Genomic DNA, 22,612 nt, shown 5'->3' with positions numbered 1-22,612 from the left:
AGAAATGTGGGATTCATTTAGAGAATTGTTAGTGGGGCCCTCTACTCCATAAAAGCTGAAGCTTACTTTCTTTTACTCATTACTCTCTTTCACTTGTTTCAGTCATTTGACTGCGGCCATGCTGGAGCACCACCTTTAATCGAGCAACTCGACCCCAGGACTTATTCTTTTGTAAGCCCAGTACTTATTCTATAGGTCTCTTTTGCCGAACCACTAAGTAACGGGGACATAAACACACCAGCATTGGTTGTCAAGCAATGCTAGGGGGACAAACACAGACACACAAACATATACACACACATACATTGCGAACCTGTTCGTTGGCTATGTTGAGGCCCAAATAATCTAATTTCACTGGTCCCACTCCTGAACTATATGGTCGTTATATTGACGACATTATCGGTGCCACCTCACTCTCCCGCGAACATCTAGATTCCTTCCTCTCTTTCGTCCAATCTTTCCATCCAGCCCTCCACTTCACTTCCACTATCTCCAACACCTCTGTCTCCTTCCTCGACATTTCGGTTAGCATTCTTCACTCCACTCTTACCACCTCCATTCACTACAAACACACAGACTCACACTCATACCTCAACTTCTCTTCCTCCCACCCAGAACACACCAAGCTTTCAATCCCCTATTCCCAATTCCCCGTCTACGTAGGCTCTGTAGTGACGCCCATGACTTTGAGACTCAGTCTCAACGTATGGCCACCACTTCACCTACGTGGATACCCCCTCACCATATCCACACCGCCCTTGCCAGAGCACGGTCCGTGGACCGTGTATCTGCTCTCTCTCCCCGAACCTGCCCTGTAGTCTCCCGCCTCCCTTTTCCCCTCACTTACCACCCCACGACCCTACGTCTCCAACGCACCATTCTTCGAGCTTTCCGTCATCTCCAGTCCGACCCGTCCACTTCACACCTCTTCCCTAACCGACCCCTCCCCTCTTTCAAACGAGCCCACAACCTTCGAGACCTTTTGGTCCATAGCTCATTCCCTGACCCTACCTCCCAACCCGGCTCGTTCCCCTGCTCCCGCCCACGTTGCCGCACTGCCCTTACCTCCCAACACCACCCGCCTCACTAGCACCCACATCGACCCTATCCCATCATCCACTCCTTCACCTGCACCTCCAGCAATATTATCTATTGCATCTCTTGCTCTCTCTGCAATCCTTGTACATCGGACAAACGGGACGCCGCTTGCTGACCGGTTCGCGGAACACCTTCGTGACATCCACCTTGCGAACGACACACCGGTCTCACGCCTTTTCCGCCACCGGTCACTCCTTGCAACACCTATCTGTGTTCGGTTTGTCCTTACACAGAGGCCATCCGGATTCCCGTTTGCGCCGTGAACAGGAATTAATCTTCTCTCTTCGCTCTTATACGCCATTTGGTCTCAACTCTCCCCCCTCTCATCTAACCCCCCTTCCCCCCTCCTCACCTATCCTTTCTCCCCCCGACCCCTACTTCTTCAGTCCTTCATCCTTTCATCCCTACTCCCCTTCCCTTCTTCCCTCTTCCCTCCCTCTTCCCCTTCCCTCTGCTCCCTCTCTCCCCTTCCTTCTCCCCAATCCTCTCCTCTTCCCATTCTCCTCCCCCTCTTCTTCCCCTCCCCTTCTCTCCCCCTCTTCTCCCCCCCTCCCCTCTTCTCTCACTACACCACATGACTTTACACATCACATCACATATGATGTGCCATACTAATACACACACCAACTAATACATACTAATACGTACTAATACATACTAGTACATACTAATACTTACACCAACCCTATACATACACACGTCCAGACCCCGCATACGCACTTATACTCTCTCACACACCACACACCTATACATACCAACACGTACTAATACTAATACTACAATACATACTAATACATACACCAACCCCATACATACGCACGTCCAGACCAATCCTACGCACTAATACTCTCTCATACACACACACACACACACACACACCCTTATACATACTAATACATACACCAACCCTATACATACACACATCCAGACCCCTCCCACGCACTTTTAGCTGGTCCCTCAACCCATTTATCAACCCTATTATCTCCCCTTATTTCGCTCTCGCGTCTCATGTTTGATCTTTGACCTCTGGCCGAAATCAGATCGCCATGTTGATTCGTTAGCTACTGCACGCATTTTTTTTCTCTCCTTCTTTCTGTGTTTTTCTCTCTGTGTATCTTTCTGTTGAAGAGCGTAGGCTCGAAACGTTAAAGACTTGTTTTATTTATATTTCCTGAGCGCCATACTAATACAATTGTTCGTTGTTTTCCACCTGCCTTCGTCTTTTGTTTATTTCATAAAGCTTCCCGTCACATACATATATATATATATATATATATACATTTATACGACAGGCTTCTTTCAGTTTCGTCTACCAAACCAATCACAAGGCATGGTCGGCCGAGGCTATAATAGAAGACACTTGCCCAAGGTGCCACACAGTGGGACTGAACCCGGAACCATGTGGTTGGTAAGCAAGCTACTTCCTACACAGCCACTCCTGCACCTATAAAGCTACTCCTGCGCCTATGTTTTATGATTCGTATAGTATGCCATTCCCAGTCAAAAAACATTGAGTGCTTGAGGTTCCAACATTAACCACAATGATATGCTAAAAATTCATTATAGTGTCCTCTGCTTGAGTGTGTGTGTCAAGACCCTCTCTTGGTGCAGGGCCCAATTTGAACAAATATGTCTAATTCATTTAAAACTGGCCCTGACTTTAGTGTGTGTTTTTCTTTTATTCTTTTACTTGTTTCAGTCATTTGACTGTGGCCATGCTAGAGCACCACCTTTAGTCGAGCAAATCGACCCCAGGACTTATTCTTTGTAAGCCTAGTACTTATTCTATTGGTCTCTTTTGCTGAACCGCTAAGTTATAGGGATGTAAACACACCAACATCAGTTGTCAAGCGATGTTGGGAGGACAAACACAGATATACAAACACACACAGACATATATATACATATACATATATACGATGGGATTCTTTCAGTTTCCGTCTACCAAATCCACTCACAAGGCTTTGGTCGGCCCAAGGCTATAGTAGAAGACACTTGCCCAAGGTGCCACACAGTGGGACTGAACCCGGAACTATGTGGTAAGTAAGCAAGCTACTTACCACACAGCCACTCTAGTGCCTGGCTACTTACCACACAAAGTTTAAATAGATATACCTTGTAAATGTAGATTTAGTGTCAATGAGTCAATACATCTAATAGCAAAACCACAGAGCTTTGTCTTCAGAACAAGCCAGAGAACTGTGGAACTAGTTTTGACTGGTTATTGTCATTTTACTAAGCTTTTCTATATCTTATAGAGCTGTGTGATGTAACCATAGAGACTATTTACACAGCAAGGCTGAATATATATTTTCTGAACGAATACATGTAAATTAATTCACTAATTATATACACACACTATCTCAGCACTTTAGTTAATTAATAAAATTTGCTCACAAAGTACTAATATGCAAATAAATACAATCAACAAATGCTACTCATTGTATTTTTTTGAAGTGGCTGTCAACCAATTTCTCTTGTTAAGGTGTAATTTAGCTAATAATCTTTAAGATGGCAATAATTAGTTGAAACTAGATGAGTTATTCTCAAGTTTGATGAGTTGTTCTGCAAAGTGAGAAAGAGAGAGAGAGACCTGTGATATAATCCTTTAGAATTTAAACTGGCCATATGTAGCCAAAATGTTCTACTTGTATTATATTCAAACTGGCCAAATCTGGTCCCTCACACCAACCCAACAATACCATTATTAAGAACTAGCAGTATCGCCCAGCGATGCTCGGTTTTGTTTCGACCCTTTAGAATAGGAATTTTTGAAAAGTGAACATTTTTCTGGTTGAAATACACCGAAAAATGGCGACACAGCAGTAAAAAAATTGTAAAAAATAGGGATTTTCATAGAAAAAAAGCACCTTTTTGATGTAAATAATTTTTGGTGTTAACATGGTTCGATTTGAAGATTTTCTTCTACGGAAGGAAGAGCAAGCCTTCTTCTATCATACTCTCAATTTTGGTCAACTTGTGCCACAGGGTCTCGGAGAAAATAGTGTTAGTTGAAGGCTACCAAACCTGCCATACACAGACAACTTCAGCTTTATATATAGAGAGATTAACAACTACCTTATCAAAATCTCAAAGCTACGAGATACTGCATGATTAATATAAAACAATGTGAACAAATAAACATTAATTTTGACAGACTAATTTGAATGCTAAAGTGTTAATCACAGGAACTATCTATACAATATGGCTGAAAGTATGTTTATTAAACATACGTCTGTGCTTGTGCCACATAAAAAGCTCCACTCTGTTGGGTAGTTGGTGTTAGGTAAGGGCATCCAACTGTGAAAACCCTGCCAAAACAGACCCAGAAATCTGATGTGGGCTCCTGCCTGGCCAGCTCCTGTTTAACCATCCAACACAATAAACGATGATGATGATAATGATGATGATGATGACAATGATGATGACGATGATGATGATGAACATATGTACAATTTATCCATACAAACACTGCCACAGTGCTTTCATTATTTAGGGACTGTATTGTGTATTTCAGAATATTGTATAAGTTTATTTTGTTTCAGGAACATTAACTGCTCACCGAGCCTATCCATTTCATAAGGTAAATTTGTTTGCTATTACCTGGAGGCAAAGTCACCATGAACAGATTCCATTTATTTCACAAGCCAGCAATGGGGTCTGTTCATGGTCACTTGACCTCCAGGAAATAGCAGACAAATCTACCTCAACTTGCACCCTACCATCTTGAAAAAGGACACATTTGGTTATTGTTGTCTCTCTATGTAGAAAACACAGAGTGCCTATTGCAGGGTCAACATACCTTTGATTATAGGCTGACTCAATCAGAGTTGGCTCTGGTTTAAACAACAACCAACTCATAAAATATTATGATAGATAAGGGAATTGTAAAAGGATATTTTCAAAAATCTCCTAAAACTGAAAGTTTTAAGCTCTCCAACATCAGATGATCTCTAATAATTCTTAATGGATATCTAACTCAAAACTAAAGGTTTCATCTCTCTATAATATTTCAAAAGCAAATTAAATCTCAGGGAACTTATCATTCAGGCTAAAGTCTAAGGGCAGAAATCACAGGCAGAAAGCCAAAGTAAAATGAGATAGCAAAGCTATGCATCAAATATGCATTGCATACTCAGCATATCAGAATCTTACCATTCTACTCCATAATGCTTAAATATTCAAATCATATGGACATTTCAGCGAAAACATTAAATGCAAAAACATGCACGGTCTTAGTCCTAACAGAAAATTCTTTTAACTATTATGTAAATTCTGCATGAGTTTATGGTACAACATTTTCAGGCTCTCTTTGTTGTAATTGATTCATGTCAGTATGGAAGATTTTCTAGAATTTTGACAGCCCCCTGTCATGATTTCATTGCAAGTTCTAGCCAGTTTGATAAATATTTGCTTGGCTTATGGGTGATAAACTCAAAAGGGGACATGTACAGTAAGTGGTGTGATAAGAGAGAAAGAGAAATAGAGAGAGAAAGAGAAAGGGAAGAAGAGAGAGAAAGAGGGAGAAGGGGTGGCTAAAGTGTGTACGATATGGCGATCATAATTGTGCAGATGAAAAACTAATGATGGCAAAGGCAAAAGGAAGTTCTCTGCACAAATTTATCAATGGAATTCCTCAGCAGGAATTTATAGTGGTTTTATAGAGATTGACGAGAAACACCAATTGAATTAATTGGGCAACACTATTTCAATATTCTAAGGCTTTAATAGTTCTCTGCTCATGCTAATAGATATTTGGAAAATCTTTACCTCCAGGAATTTGAAAGGCAATAAATAAATCAAAGGAGTTCTCATAAATATCCACAGCTTACTACAATGCCTTAGTTCAGAGTCATAAAATTTGCACAACTTGTTCTATTCATAGAGACTTTATAGCGTAAACAACAACGACAACAACAACATTGTTGTCAAATACAAAAACAACAAACAAGCAATAACAGAAAATTTATGATGTGGGCAAAATAGAAAAGAAACAAGAATCAATGAAAGGAAGAAAGCTAAAAAAAACAAACCACCTCAAAGCAAGAAAAAAAAATCTCTTCTTATCTAGCCATTTAGCATAAATATAGTATAATACAGCATAATGTAGCATAATTTTACCATAGCAGATTTAATATCTTAATGATATCATTGTTGCTCGGTGTGTTTCTCTTCTCTTTCTTTTTTGTTCTTTTCTAAATAATTGATAACAACGGAGTGAAAAATGTTTATAAACATTTGGCAGCATTGTAATATAACTGAAAATGAAGTGCATATGATGTGCGATAAAAACATAATTGAGTCAAAAACTCTTGAAGCTGCCGAAAGAAGAGACAATATTTAGTAAGCTGCTGTCTGTAAACAATCAAAGCTAGTAATTTAACCAAAACAAACAGCGGAGACAGTGCAAAGTTCAAATATTTCTTTAGATTCTCCGATATAATGCTACGAACATTACAAAATGCCAAAAGCTGAAACACGTTTTCTAATTGTTTTTTTTTTGTTTTTTTGTTTTTTAAATTAAAAAACCAAAAGTTAAAACTATATTATAGCCTTTATTTTAAAGTTATATTTAAGAGGAAATCACTAAGTGGTCGCTTGACCTGCAGGAAATAGCAGCCAAATTCTCTGAAGTCTCTTATTAGCATCTTAAAAAAAAAAGTAGGACACATTAACCCTTTGGCATTTCATTCACCCACATCCAGTCCAAATTTTCTACCTGTTTTATGTTAAAATTGACCATATCTAACCCTTCACACCTCCCCTACAATGCCATTCTAAAAATATACAAACATGTTTGTGTATGTGTGTGTTCTTCTGCTCATGTGTATGCATGTTCTTTCCTGTAGGGGAGGAAAAGAATAGGGTAGGTGTGTGTGTGTGTGAACACTTGTGTGCATGTGTGTGTTTGTATGTATGTATATGTGTATTCTTGTATGTGTGTGTGTATTCCTGTGCCCATGCATGTGTGTGACTAAGTGCATGTGTTCCTGTGTATGTATGTGTGTTGCATGTACCTACCTCCCCATTTCCCCATAGGAAAAACAAGCACACACATGGATGCAGGAACACATACGCATGCATTCTTGCACACACAAACACACACACACACACATATACACCTGTGCATGCATATGTGTTTCTCTATGCACATAGATAAACACATATGCATGCACAGGTGCTCACACACATACCTACCCTCTTCTCTCCTCCCCTCCTCATAGGACACCCTAAATGCACACCACACCCTAAATGCATACCACACCCTAAATGCATGCCACGCCTTAAACACACACCACGCCCTAAAACACCATACCCTCAACACATACCACACTCTCAACACACAGCACGCCCTAAACACATACCACACCCCCACAAGCATAAACCCCTAAATCTACAGCAGACAAAAATAAAACAATAAAGACAAAAGTGTGATTCCTGAATGAGGGCACAGATGGCTAGTGCACACACACACACACAAGAATGCATACAAGCAGCCATGTAAGTGCACACACAATTACATACACACATGCATACACACACACACACTTTTCATTAATCCTCACTCTTAACCCACTTCTAAACTACACACACTTATACATCCATACATACACAGAGGCATAGAACTAGGTTTTAGACAGATGATAGCAGACTCCAGAGGGAGTTGGGAGATCATGAGTCACTGAAAAGTTTGCAACCAGTGATGCGAGGTCAGTGATGATGAACAGACAAAAAAAAAACAATTGAATGTTTAACCAGTATGTTTAACAAGCAATCCTTTGACTAGCTAGTAGGTTAGATGCTTAGACAATTGACTAATAATAAAACGAAGTAGAACTGAACCTGTGCATGTATTATTATTATTGGCATAATGACCTCTCCCAAGACACAAAAAAATTTGTTTTAACACATGAATTCACATCAAGAATGTTGCAAATCAAATACAAAAACCAAATAAAAGCAGCCCACTGTATATATATATATATACAATGGGCTGCTTTCACTTTCCATCTACTAATCCACTCACAAGGCTTTGGTCAGCTTGAAGCTATAGTAGAAGACAGTTACCCAAGATGCCAGGCAGTGGGACTGAACCAGGAACCATGTGGTTAGGAAGCAAGCTTCTTAGCACACAGCCACATCTGTGCCTATATATATATATATATATATATGTATATGTATGTGTGTGTATGTATATATATCTATATGTATATATGTATGTATATATATGTATATGTATATATATATATATGTATGCATGTATGTATGTATATAAGTATGTATGCATGAATGTATGTAAGTATGTATGTACATGTATCATCATCATTAACATCATTGTATGTGTACTTTTCCATGGTTGCATGGGTTGGATGGAATTGGCTGGATGCTCTTCCTGTCACCAACCTACACCTGCTTCCAATGATCTGACACAATTTCATACAAGGCTGTAATGAAAGAACACCGCTTGTATGATGGTGACATTCATTTGCAATCATATATATATATATATATATATATACACGACCTTCGAACATTAGGCCTCACCAAGGAAATGACCAGCGACCGAGACCTTTGGAAATATACTGTGCTCGAGAAGACCTGGCAAGCCAGATGAAACCATAACCCGTGGCCTATGCCAGGAGCATAACCAGCCCGCTTATGCATATCTTTTCCTTCTTTGGTCACTAAACTTGTAAAGACCTGTTGAGGCAGGTGAAATCAAATCAAAGTCAAAATCAAAATCAATTCGATGACTAGCATCTGTGCTAGCGGGGTGCAAAGAGCACCATACAAGTGTGATAGTTGACAGAGAGGTTATTCGAGTATGATCGTTACCAGCGTCGCCTTACTGGCACTTATGCCTGTGCTAGTAGGGTGCCAAGAACACCATCCGAGCGTGATCGTTGCCAAAGCAGCCAACTGGCTTCTGTACCTGTGGCACGTAAAAGAGCACCATTTGAGCGTTATCATTACCAACGTCGCTTCACTGGCACCTGTGTCAGTGGCACATGCAAAAGATTCGAGCATGGTCATTGCCAGTACCACCTGACAGGCCCCCGTGCAGGTAGCATGTAAAAAGCACCCACTACACTCTTGGAGTGGTTGGTGTTAGGAAGGGCATCCAGCTGTAGAAACTCTACCAGATCAAGACTGGAGCCTAGTGCAGCCATCTGGTTGCCAGCCCTCAGTCAAAACCATCCAACCCATGCTAGCATGGAAGGCTGACGTTAAATGATGATGATGATGATGATATATATATATATATGTATATGCATATATACATATATATATATATATATATATATGTACCTGTGTATATATATATATATATATATACATATACATGTATGTGTATATGTTTGTGTGTCTGTGTTTGTCCCCCCAGCATGGCTTGACAACTGATGCTGGTGTGTTTGCATACCCGTAACTTAGCAGTTCAGCAAAAGAGACCAATATGATAAGTATTAGGCTTACAAAAAATAAGTCCCGGGGTTGATTTGCTCGACTAAAGGTGGTACTCCAGCATGGCCACAGTCAAATGACAGAAATAAGTAAAAGAATATACACACACACACACATACACACACATGTATAAATATATATATATAGTATATAATATACATGTGTGTGTATCTTCCTTCCTATTATCTTTTATCTATTCTCATACACACATACACACACATGCACACACATATATACATAGATATACGCATCTGTATTTGCATATCAAACAGTGCATTTTATAATCTAATTGCCTTTGTATAGAATAGAACAGAAAAGTTCAAAAAAGATTTGATGAGCTTTTATTTTTTTATTAAAGTTATGAGAAAAATTAACTGAAGAAAAGCTAACCAAATTCTTCACTGTCTTATTTTGTTATGGAATAATCTAGTCATAAAATTCCATGATTTTATACTAATTTCACTCAACTTTGATGATGAAAGTTAATAATAATACTTTAAGAAAATTCTAGAATTTAGATAATTTTGAAGTTTTGAGGGCAGTTTGTTCATTTGTTAGCTTTTTGCTGTCTTCTTTCTTCTTTTTTTTTTTTGACTATTATTAGCAAAAGCTGCTGAATTTTTCAGCATACACTAAGCTAAAAATTTGCAGTATCACTTTATTGATATTTGGTTCCATATTCCGGTGAGAATAAAGGCAGGATGCAAGAATAAAAGAATGTTAAGCCAAAAGGAAACGTATTAAAAGTTTAATGCTATCTTTTCCTAAAATCATAATTCAGAAAATGGTTAAAATTTTTCATATATATATATATATATATATATATATATAGCAGATACAATAAATCTATGGATGTGTATTCATATATTTGTTGTTTACATGCTTGCTTTTTTGTATATGTAGGTGGATCAATGTATCAAATAACCGGCTATATTTATATATTGACACATACAAGCATGCAGGTGCATTTGTGTGCACAAATGTGCATTTGTAGGTATGTTTGTATGGCAAGCTGTATGATATGCATGTGTGCATGTGTGTGTGTCTGTGAGGAGGCAACATAAATGGAAGGAGGGAGGAGGGGTAGAGGGAGGAAGAGGAGGAGGAGGAAGAAGAAGAAGAAGAAGAAGAAGAAAAAGAAGGGTTGCAAGAAACAAGCCAGTATGCAAGGGCAACAATGGTTTTGCTTGGTTTGATGTGTCTTTTGAAGCACAGGAAATCACCTGGAATTTTGGTCTCCCGTCATCAACTCGGTGAGTTCCAGCATCTGTAGTTCCTTTCTCACCACTTTTTCCCACATCTTCCTTGGTCTACCTTCTCACATGTTCCCTCTGCAATTAGAGATCAGCGCCTCTTGCTGCGACTGTCTTCATTCATACACATTACATGTCCACACCAGTGCAGTCTTCTCTCTCACATGCTACATATGAGGCTACGTGTACCCAGTTTTTCTCTCAAATCACTTACACTCTGTTCTATATTTAAGAGATGAGGAATTATGTACATTATTTACATTATTTACATTTGACAGATATTTGTCCTCATCTTGTTTGTTGTTAACACAACATTTCAGCTGATATACCCTCCAGCTTTGATCAGGTGCCTTGGGGAAATTTCAAACCTGAGTTCTCATTCCTAAGATATTTTTTGACGTTGTTATTGTTGTTGTTATTATTATTATTATTATTATTATTATTATTATTATTATTATTATTATTATTATTATTATTATTATTATTCAGGTCACTGCCTGGAATTGAACTCGGAATCTTGGGGTTTGAAGCCTGTGCCCTTAACCACTACACCATATGCCCATGGGCATATGGCATACTGGTTAACAACAAACGTTGTGTTAACAACAAACAAGATGAGGACAAATATTCAGCAAATGTAAATAATGTAAATACTATAAATAATGTTCACTTACACTCTGTCATATACGCACACTGATATTACCCATCCAGAGAAGCATACTGGCTTCATTTCTCTCAACTCTTCGCACATCCTATAAATGCCAATAGTCTTATTAATAACAGAAAATGGCTCATCAACACAATGGAAGAAAAAATTGATAAATGTCAGCAAACACACACACACACACACACATGTAAACGCATACATAAACATACACATAGAAATGCATATGTTGTGGAAGACTAAGAGGCTTTATTGTAGCAGGGTTCTTAAAGATTCCAGAATGTATTCTATTAAGTAATTCAAATAAATAATTTAATCTAATCTAAGTAACCAAATGGGTGTTTTGTATATTTGCCATACAAAATTCGTATTTTGGAAAATAAGCTAAGTGCCATGGTTGGTTGTTTAATTAAATTTCCCCTACATACCATTAAAAATTTGGCAAATTAGCAAAATATTTGTCTTTCCTAAATACTTCTCACTAAATCTCTTCAAGCAGAGAAGAGTTAAATAAATATATAAATTCGCCACACAAGAAAATAACACAGCAATTTGTCAATATGGACACAGAATTATTAGTCGAAAGACAATATACACACGTGTGTGTGTGTGTGTGTGTGTGTATACATACATACATACATATATATATAAATGTATACACACACATACACATACATACATTCATATATACAAACATGAGACATAATATATATATATATATATATAAATAGATAGATAGATAGATAGATACATACAGATGTCAGTGTGTATATGTATATGTATGTTTACATATGTGTATACATACATATGTATGTATATATTATATATATATATATATATAATATATATATATATATTTATGTATATATATATATATTATATATATATATATATCATCATCATCATCATCATCATTTAGCGTCCGTTTTGATGATGATGATGATGATGATATATATATATATATATATATATATATATAATATATATATATATATATATATTTATGTATATATATATATATATATATATATATACATACATATGTATATGTGTTTGTGTGTATATATATATATTATATATATATATATATATGCATAATTATGCAATTAATTTACTAGAGGTTCTGAGAATTCCCCCATGTCTGAAGCCAACAATTTTAGGTGAGCGCAATTATTTTATTATATTATATTTCTTATCATTAAAAATTCCTCTTTCAGCTAGCTGTTTGAAACTTGGATTGAGATGCACACTAAAATATTCTGCAGGCATCAATTTGGGCAGTGAATTAAGAGAACCGAATCAAGTGTCAGACAAAATACATTATGATACTTAATAATCGTATTTTACATTCTGAATTCAAATAATCTTGCAGAGGTCATCTTTACTTCTAATCCCTCTGGGGGTCAATTAAAATGTCAGAAATTAGCGATAAAAAGTTGCTGTTGTTATTTAGCCCTGAAGTCTACCGTTATCAAGGTTGTTGTTATTGTTGTTATTATTATTATTATTATTATTATTATTATTATTATTATTATTCAGGTCACTGCCTGGAATTGAACTTGGAATCTTGGGGTTAGTAGCCAGTGCTCTTAACCACTACACCATTTTTTCATATTAGATATAAGAGATGGGAGATTTGCAGTATTTTATGAACACTTGATTTGTTGTACTTGATGAGATGCATAAAGCTAAGTAAAACCACGGGCCTGTCACACATACAGGCTTGCCCTTTCAGGTACCAGTGCCACATAAAAAGCACCCATGCTGGTGCTATGTAAACGCACCCATGCCAGTGGCACATTAAAAGCAGCCAATACACCCTGTTAAGTGGTTGGCATTAGGAAGGGCATCCAGCCATAGAAACCATGCCACAACAGACAATAGGAGTCTGGGAAACTCCCTGATAGCCAGCTCCATGTGAAACCATCAAACTTATGCCAGTGGACATTAATTGATGATGACTGCAGACTGTAGAACTATATTGGTTTCAAATTTTGGCAGGCCAAGAATTTCAAGAGAGGAAATAAGTCGATCATATCACATCCAGTGTTCAACTGGTACTTCTTTTATCAACTTTGAAAGTATGGAACACAAAGCCAACCTAAGCAGAATTTGAACTTAGATCATAAAGATAGGTGAAATGCCATAAAGCATTTCGCCTGACATGCTAACAACTCTGCCATATCACCACTCTTAAGTGTAAGACTACATTATTTAATATAGTTCTTTTACTTATTTACTCTTTACTCTTTTTTTTATTTATTTGTTTCAGTCATTTGACTGTAGCCATGCTGGAGCACCGCCTTTAGTCAACCAAATCGAACCCAGGACTTATTCTTTGTAAGCCTAGTACTTATTCTATCAGTCTCTTTTGCTGAACCGCTATGTTACTGGGACGTAAACACACCAGCATCAATTGTCAAGCGATGTTGGGGGGACAAACACAGACACATAAACATATACACACACACACACATATATATATATATAAACATATATATATATTATATATATATATATATATATATATATATATATGTAAATATATATATATATATACACATATATACGACGAGTTTCTTTCAGTTTCCGTCTACCAGATCCATTCTCAAGGCTTTGGTCAGCCTGAGGCTATAGGAGAAGACACTTGCCCAAGGTGCCATGCAGTGGGACTGAACCCATAGCCATGTGGTTCGTTAGCAACCTACTTTAAAAATAAATAATGTTATTTGGGAGAAATTTAGCTTCCCTTTCTTCTGGGTTTCACTGATCACACAAAGGTGGTCTCATATATTGGGTTCAAATTTTGGCACAAGGCCAACAAGTTCATGGGGGAAGGGCAAGCAAATTACATTGACCCCAGTCCTCAACTGGTGCTTATTTTATCCACCTTGAAAGGATGAAAGACAAAGTCAACCTCTGCAGAATTTGAACACAAAATGTTACTAAGCATTTTGCCCAGCATGCTAACAATTCTGCCAGCTTGCTGCCTTAAGACTGGCTCATATATTAAGGATGGTAGACAAACAACTAGAGTTTTGCACTAGGCAACCATGTAGTTGCCTAAGGGAAGAGATAAAAATATATGAGCATCACAGAAATTTGAACAACTTCAACAAAATTTCTTATTCTAACTAAAAGCATGGATTTTCAAAAGACATGAAATAAGAAAACAAAGAACAAGAGAAAAAATAGTTTTTTCAGTTTAAATTTTACTATCTCATATCTGGTGATATTTGAACAATGCTTTTTGTGGTATCAGAAAATCGAATTATAACCGGGAAACAACTGATACAGCATTATACATTGAATATCATAAGCTACAGCTCCTGGCTTACAACAGTCACCTCAAGGCACCATAACCTCTAGTACTATACCATCCCTGCTATTTGTTTATATAGTATAATAATGATTTTAAATTTTTGCCACAAGGGCAGCCTGGGGTAGGGGATTAAGCCGATTATATCAACCCCAGTGTTTTACTGGTACTTAATTTATCGACCCCAAAAGGATGAAAGGCAAAGTCAACCTCAGCGGAATTTGAACACAGAATGTAGTGACAGGTGAAATACCACTAAGCATTCTGTCCAGCATGCTAACTATTCTGCCAACTTACTGCCTTTGTATATTGTATAACAATGTTTTTAACTTCCTAGTCTGCAGGAGATCAAGCTAAAAGTTATTGGTATGCATTGCATGGAAATTGCTTTTTTTTCTTTTTAATTGTGTTAACATTAAAATTAAAGCAAAAATACACTGAAAACCATTGCAAAATTCCTCTTATTTGAAATAGGAGTTCCCAACTCTCCCTCAAAGAACACCTTACTATCTTAAGGAAATGAAGGACATATTGCATTGTTATATATGGGCCTTCATCAGTCAAAGCTTGTCCATACATCTGCACATGTATGCACAAGCCTGAACAAGACATTTTGAAAAAATCTGGCAGTTGGCTATGCGGGAAAGTTGTCCCTCTCCACATCAACAATGTTTATCTGAGCGAAGGGCAGACAACTTGGATTGATACAGCTTGGCATCAGTGTCATTGCAAGCATTACACACAGTTAAACTAAGAACCAGTGAATGGAAAGAGCAATTGATAAGTATCTTTCATCTTTTACTTATTTCAGTTACTGGACTTTGGCCATGCTGGGGCACTGCCATGAAGGGTTTAACCAAGCAAATCGATCCTGGAACTTAATTTTTAGAGCCTGCTACTTCTAAGCCACTAAGTTACAAGGATGTAAACAAACCAACACTGGTTGTCAAATGGTGGTGGATGACAAACAAAGGCACAAAAACGCACACATAGATACATACACATACACATGCACACACATACTTATATATGTATATTCAATGGAAATCTTTCAGTCTCTGTCTACCAAATCTGCTCAAAAGGCTTTGATCAACCCAGGGCTGTTGCTGAAGATACTTGCCCACGGGACCACACAGTGGGACTGAACCCAGAACCATGTGGTTGGCAGGCAATTTTCTTACCACACAGGCAGGCCTGCATCTAAAAATTTAAATTTCACATGCACACACACACATACACACGCATACACACATACACACACACACACCCTTATATATGTATATTCAATGGAAATCTTTCAGTCCCTGTCTACCAAATCTGCTCAAAAGGCTTTGATCAACCCAGGGCTGTTGCTGAAGATACTTGCCCATGGGACCACACAGTGGGACTGAACCCAGAACCATGTGGTTGGCAGGCAATTTTCTTACCACACAGGCAGGCCTGCATCTAAAAGTTTTAATTTCATAACTAATTCTGTTCCATACATATATTCAGCAAATGGAATACTCCGCAGAAGGAAATACTGAATGTTTGGATAAGTCGTAGTTGTTTGTTTGTCAAATAAAATTTTCTGTTAATTAATTTCTCACTTCTTGATTATACATATACACATTTTTAATTAGTTGTTACACCTTCAATATTTGTTCATCATATTCTTCAGCATCAAGTAGGTCTTGATGTACTGAATTATCTATGCACACAAAAATTCCTAACGAACTAAAACTTGATTCTCAGGAGAAGGAAGAAAACAAAAACTTAGCGGAAATTGTTAGCGCAACATTCGAAGCAAAGGGGAGATAACTTAATTGCAATTAAATTCTAGCTTTACCAATTTCTATTATATCAACTTTGTTGTGGGCATGTAGTCAAACAAATGATAATCTTATATTTTTTATTTTTTTTTAATATTCTTTTATTTGTATTTATTCATGCTTCACTCACTGGACTGCAACTGTGCTCAGGAACTGTCTTGAAGGGCTTTATTGATCAAATTGACCCCTATACTTAGTTTTTAAATCTGGTACTTATTCTACTAATCCTTTTTTGCTGAAATAAGTTGCAGGAACATAAACAAGCCCACAATGATGGCCTTGTGACATGAAACCAACATGAACATAAAGATACACAGACACACTCACACAGGCACACTCACACAGACACACTCACACAGACACACTCTCACAGGCACAGACACATGCATACATGCTTTATAGATATATTTACATGTGTGTATGAGAGTGCATGCGAGAGACATACATACACACACATACATGCATGCATGCAGACGTACATACATACATACATACATATATACATAAATAAATAAAAATATGCAAGACATTTCTCAAGTTCCAAATGTGAATTTGTCTGTGTTAACTACATCACAAAGATGGAGTTTTGTATCTTTGTCGGAAACCAGCTCCCTCTTCAGGGGAAGATTTATAATAATTAAAAAAATAAAATAGAAGAGACACACATACAATGTGCTTCTTTCAATTCCTGTCTATCAAATTCACTCACAAGATTCTAGTTAGTCTGAAGCTTGTCCAAGGTGCCATGCAGTAGGATTGAACTTGGAACCATATAGTTGAGAAGGAAACTTCTTACCACACTGTCACACCTACACCAATGATTACGAGTTCTTATATATATTGGTTTCAAATTTTGGCACAAGGCCAGCAATTTCAGGGGTGAGAGTAAGTCAATTCCAGCAATCCTAGTGTTTCACTGGTACATATTTTATCGACCTTGAATGGATGAAAGGCAAGGTCAGACTCAGCGTAAATGAACAGAAAAGAAATTAAACTAACTTACCCATTCGGGTCTTTATCAAACTGATACAGTAAAGGTGAAGAACCATTATTACTAATTATCAGTGTCTTGTAGCCTGAGCTTTGCATGTCAACTGAAGGAAACCTTATGACTGCTGAATCTTGGAGGGTATACTGTGGTACAAACATTTGGTGTTGAACTGGGTAAGTATTTCCTGAAAAATGAAGCCAAAGAAAAAAAAACAAATAATTATTTTATTATTATTATTCAGTGAGAGAGCTGTGCATGCAATCAAAGTGACACTGGGTAAAATATACAAAGCCCAGTATAAATCATGACTACCCGCCTGATAACGGTAGACCAGGCACGTGCATCACAACAATATGTGCACAACATTGTGATCTCATATCAAGATTATCAGTGCATGACCTTGCAGGTGGGACCCAGTTAGAATTTTCTTCTGGTCGAATAGCCCATCCTGCTCAAAAGATCCCTGAATAAGGGTTGTTTAAGGATGTTGAACAAAACACACATGGTTCCAGAGGTGAATTATCCAAACCCCAAAGAATTCCTCTAGGGCAAAGAAACTCATAGTATATATTGGTAGGCCATTAAACCAAACTCAGTAGTTCGTTAATTTTTTTTTTTTTTTAAGTTAAATTAAAATACATGAGCAGCAACAGTTCTCACATCGACAATGCTCTTCTCAATACGTGTGATGTACCAGTTAAGACAATCTTTTGCACTTCTTGCAGGGATGGTAAGCCAGGGATCATTCTCATATAATTTTCGGTTCCCTTCTTGATCATTCCTAGTGCTCCTACGATCACTGGTATTGTAACCGCCTTGAGTAGTAGTAGTAGTAGTAGTAGTATATTATTATTATTATTATTATTATTATTATTATTATTATTATTCATTATTATTATTATTATTATTATTATTGGGACGGCGAGCTGGCAGAATGATTAACATGCTGGACAAAATACTTAGCGGTATTTCACACATCACTACAATCTGATTTCAAATTCCACCAAGGTAAACTTTGCCTTTCATGCTTTTGGTGATGATAAAATGAGTACCAGTCAAGCACTGGGGTCAACGTAACTGACTGGCCTCCCCCACCAAAATTCAAGGCCTTCTGTCTATAACAGAAAAAGATTATTATTGTTGTTATTATTATTATTATTATTATTATTATTATTATTATCATTATTATTATGTTTATTATTATCATCATCATTATTATTATTATTATTATTATTATTATTATTATTTTATTATTATTATTATCATTATTATTATTATTATTAAGGTGGCAAGTTGGCAGAATCATTAGCACACCAAGTATAATGCTCAGCAGTGTTTCGTCCCTCTTCACGTTCTGAGTTCAAATTCCACTAAGGTCTTTCATCTTCATCCTTTCGAAGTTGATAAATTAAGCACCAGTGAAATACTGGAGTCAATGTAATCAACTAGCTCCCTCCCCCAAATTTCAGGCCTTTTGCTCATAGTAGAAAGGATTATCATTATTATCGATATTATTATGCTGGTAAGCTGGCAAAATTGTTAATGGCATTTCGTCTGTCTTCATGCTCTGAGTTCAAATTCCACCAAGGTCAACTTTGCCCCTTAGCCTTTTGGGGTTGGTAAAATATAAGTACCAATTGAGCACTGGGGTCAATGTAATCAACTTACATTCAACCCCAGAATTTGCTGGCCTTGTGCTGAAATATGAAACCACTGTTACTGCTACTGCTACAACAACTACTACTAAAACTATTTTTACCACTACCACTACCACTACTGCTGCTACTGTAGCTGATGTTGCTACTACTACTACTACTAAAACTATTTCTACCACACTACTGCTACTGTTACTGCAGCTTCTGTTGCTACTACTACTACTACTACTACTACTATATGGTGTTGATGATGACAGTGAGGATGGTGATGATGATGATGTCCCTCACCATTATCATCATCATCATCATCATCATTATCATCTTTCATATTCTTAAAGCAAGGAAAAAAAAATAATTCCAACAATAATAAGCAAAAGATTTTTTAAACTAAAAGAAAATCAAAATTCAAAAGAATTATGTATTTAAGTATTATACAAATGTTTTAGTCAGACAAAAAATAGGAAAACAAAACGAAAACAAAATAAAAGGAAATAAACAAAAAACAGACTATACTAGAAATATGTAATATAAAATTACATTTACAAATCTAATCCCTCTAAGGCATTATTAGAACAGATCTATTATTCCATTAAATTTATTGAATGTTACGAAATATGTTTCACTGAAATAAAATTGATAAGAAATGGAAATTCTTTTCTTGACTTTTCAAGAATTGGTTGTTTATTTTTCATGTGAATTTAATCAATGTTTTTAGATGTCATAAAGGTCACAAAAACCCTCTGATTAGTCTGTATACAAATGAAATTTAACAGATATATATATATATATATATATATATATATATATATATATATATATATATATAATATATATATATATATTATCTTTTACTTGTTTCAGTCATTAGACTGCAGCCATGCTGGGGCACTGAGGGATTTTAGTTGAACTAATTGACCCCCAGTACTTATTTTGTTAGTTTCTTTTGCTAAACTGCTAAGTTACAGGGATGTAAACAAACTAACAATGGTTGTCAAGTAGTGGTGGGGGATAAACACAAATACACAGACACACAGTCCACTCATATATATATATATATTGCTTTCCTAAAAACTTGATTCGAACGTACGTCCGTAGATAACTTAAAAATGTATGATAGATTGCCGTCAATTCATTCTCTCTTACCTGTTTGTGTCTGCCTCCAATTGGTTTTACTGAGATCTCCCTTTTTAGTAGAAGAAATAGCTATAACTCTTTGACTGCTATTTTAAATTCGGATGTGGTAAGGCAATTCGTTGCTAAACCCTTTATTGCTTAGTATTACTTAAATTTTCCTCGAATGAGGCTTTTACATGCCGAAGACTACTTGGTGTAATTGATAATTATTCCAAATTAATGAATTTCACCCTTCATTATTACGGATAACCATATTTTATCTCAGTAGATGACCACAGCATCTTGTTTTGGCTACACGCGGGTGGGAAGGGGCTGGTGACACAATCGTTTCATTCACACATTGAATTCGGTGATACTAGTTGCGGATTCTAGCTCGCTCTGATACTGAGTTGAGTTGGTGCCTTCTAGTATCTCAAAATTCAATATATAATCATTTATGATTATAGTATTCTACACTGAAGAGAAAAGAAGTTTCGGTAAGATGAATTATTTAATATTTAATATTTAATTCTTATGCTTTCCTAAAAACTTGATTTCGAAACGTACGTCCGTAGATAACTTAAAAATGTATGATAGATTGCCGTCAATTCATTCTCTCTTACCTGTTTGTGTCTGCCTTCCAATTGCTGTTTTTACTGAGATCTCCCTTTTTAGTAGAAGAAATAGCTATAATCTTTGACTGCTATTTCTAAATTCGGTATGTGGTAAGGCAATTCGTTGCTAAACCCTTTATTGCTTAGTATATAATATATATATATTATATTATATATTTTTATAACAGCTTTTTTTATCAACCAAATTCACTCACAATGTTTTGGTCAGCCTGGGGCTATAGTAAAAGACATTTGCCCAAAGTACTATGCAGTGGGACTGAACCTGGAGCCATATGGCTTGGACACAAACATTTTACCACATAACCATGCCTGTATGTGTACATACACACACACACGCACACTTAACAAGTATAACCGAGTAGTTTCTACCAAACTTTTGCCAATTGTTTTAGGTGCGCATATATGGCACGGTCACCCTCTCAGCCTTCTCCTTATGACTTTACTGCCTTGAACCAGTGGAATATCAAGGACATGATGACTGGTGGGAAGGAGGACTGCACCAACAGTTTACTGGTACCAATTTTCATTTTTGCATCTCCCAGTCCAGGAACTGACTCTATGAATTATTTGTTACAAGCCCAGTATTCTTATCCCTAAGAACATGATTCACCCTCAAAACACACAAACACACACACATATGCACACAAACAAAGCATAAGGCTAAGTGCCAGAAGGCCAAATTTCAAATGACCTACAAATCAAAATAACAACTGAAAACCCTGAAGATTCAGAATACCAAATTTTGAAATGTTTTAGGAGGAAATATGAAAAATAGCCTTTTACAGTTTTAAAAGGGAGTTTATTTTATAAACAAATAATACATATGTTATACTATGTTATGTCAGAATAACTAATTTAGCTAATTTAGGAGAAAATAAGAAGAAATGTGGTCTTAAAAACATGTTATGATCATGAGTACCACATCCTACTCACTAGCTCACATGTATACATTTTGAAATGCTGTAAAAGGTGTTGGATTAACAGAATTATGATACCATTGGAAGCACTCCGTCGGTTACGACGACGAGGGTTCCGCTTGATCCGATCAATGGAACAGCCTGCTTGTGAAATTAACGTGTAAGTGGCTGAGCACCCCACAGACACGTGTACCCTGAACGTAATTCTCGGGGATATTCAGCGTGACACAGAGAGTGACAAGGCTGGCCCTTTGAATTACAGGTACAACAGAAACAGGAAGTAAGAGTGAGAGAAAGTTGTGGTGAAAGAGTACAGCAGGGATCACCACCATCCGGAGCCTCGTGGAGCTTTTAGGTGTTTTCGCTCAATAAACACTCACAACGCCCGGTCTGGGAATCGAAACCGTGATCCTACGACCATGAGTCCACTGCCCTAACCACTGGGCCATTGCGCCTCCTATGATACCATTAAAATCTCAGGAAAAAATACCTTGTAGAATTTGTTGGCTGTGTGGTAAGTAGCTTGCTTACCAGCCTCATGGTTCCAGGTTCAGTCCCACTACGTGGCACCTTGGGCAAGTGTCCTCTACTATAGCCTTGGGCCGACCAAAGCCTTGTGAGTGGATTTGGTAGACCAAAACTGAAAAGAGCCCGTCATATATATGTATATATATATATATATATATATGTATG

At 36.9% G+C, this 22,612-nt stretch overlaps 1 protein-coding gene across 1 annotated transcript in view; it reads right to left on the bottom strand.

Moving 5' to 3' along the window:
- The window catches only part of LOC115215434 (cilia- and flagella-associated protein 65-like), a 1,408,515-nt gene that overhangs the window by 723,411 nt on the left and 662,492 nt on the right, over positions 1–22,612 (bottom strand). Inside the window, exon 20 of the mRNA XM_029784597.2 lies at positions 17,612–17,783. Coding sequence (XP_029640457.2) covers positions 17,612–17,783 — 172 coding nt within the window. The remainder of the gene's footprint in view (positions 1–17,611; positions 17,784–22,612) is intronic.

This window comes from Octopus sinensis, linkage group LG9 (assembly GCF_006345805.1).
Source record: "Octopus sinensis linkage group LG9, ASM634580v1, whole genome shotgun sequence".
Classification (NCBI taxonomy): Eukaryota; Metazoa; Mollusca; class Cephalopoda; order Octopoda; family Octopodidae; genus Octopus; species Octopus sinensis.
The sequence above is the reverse complement of the archived record's forward strand: the minus strand, read 5'-3'. Positions and strand labels throughout refer to the sequence as shown.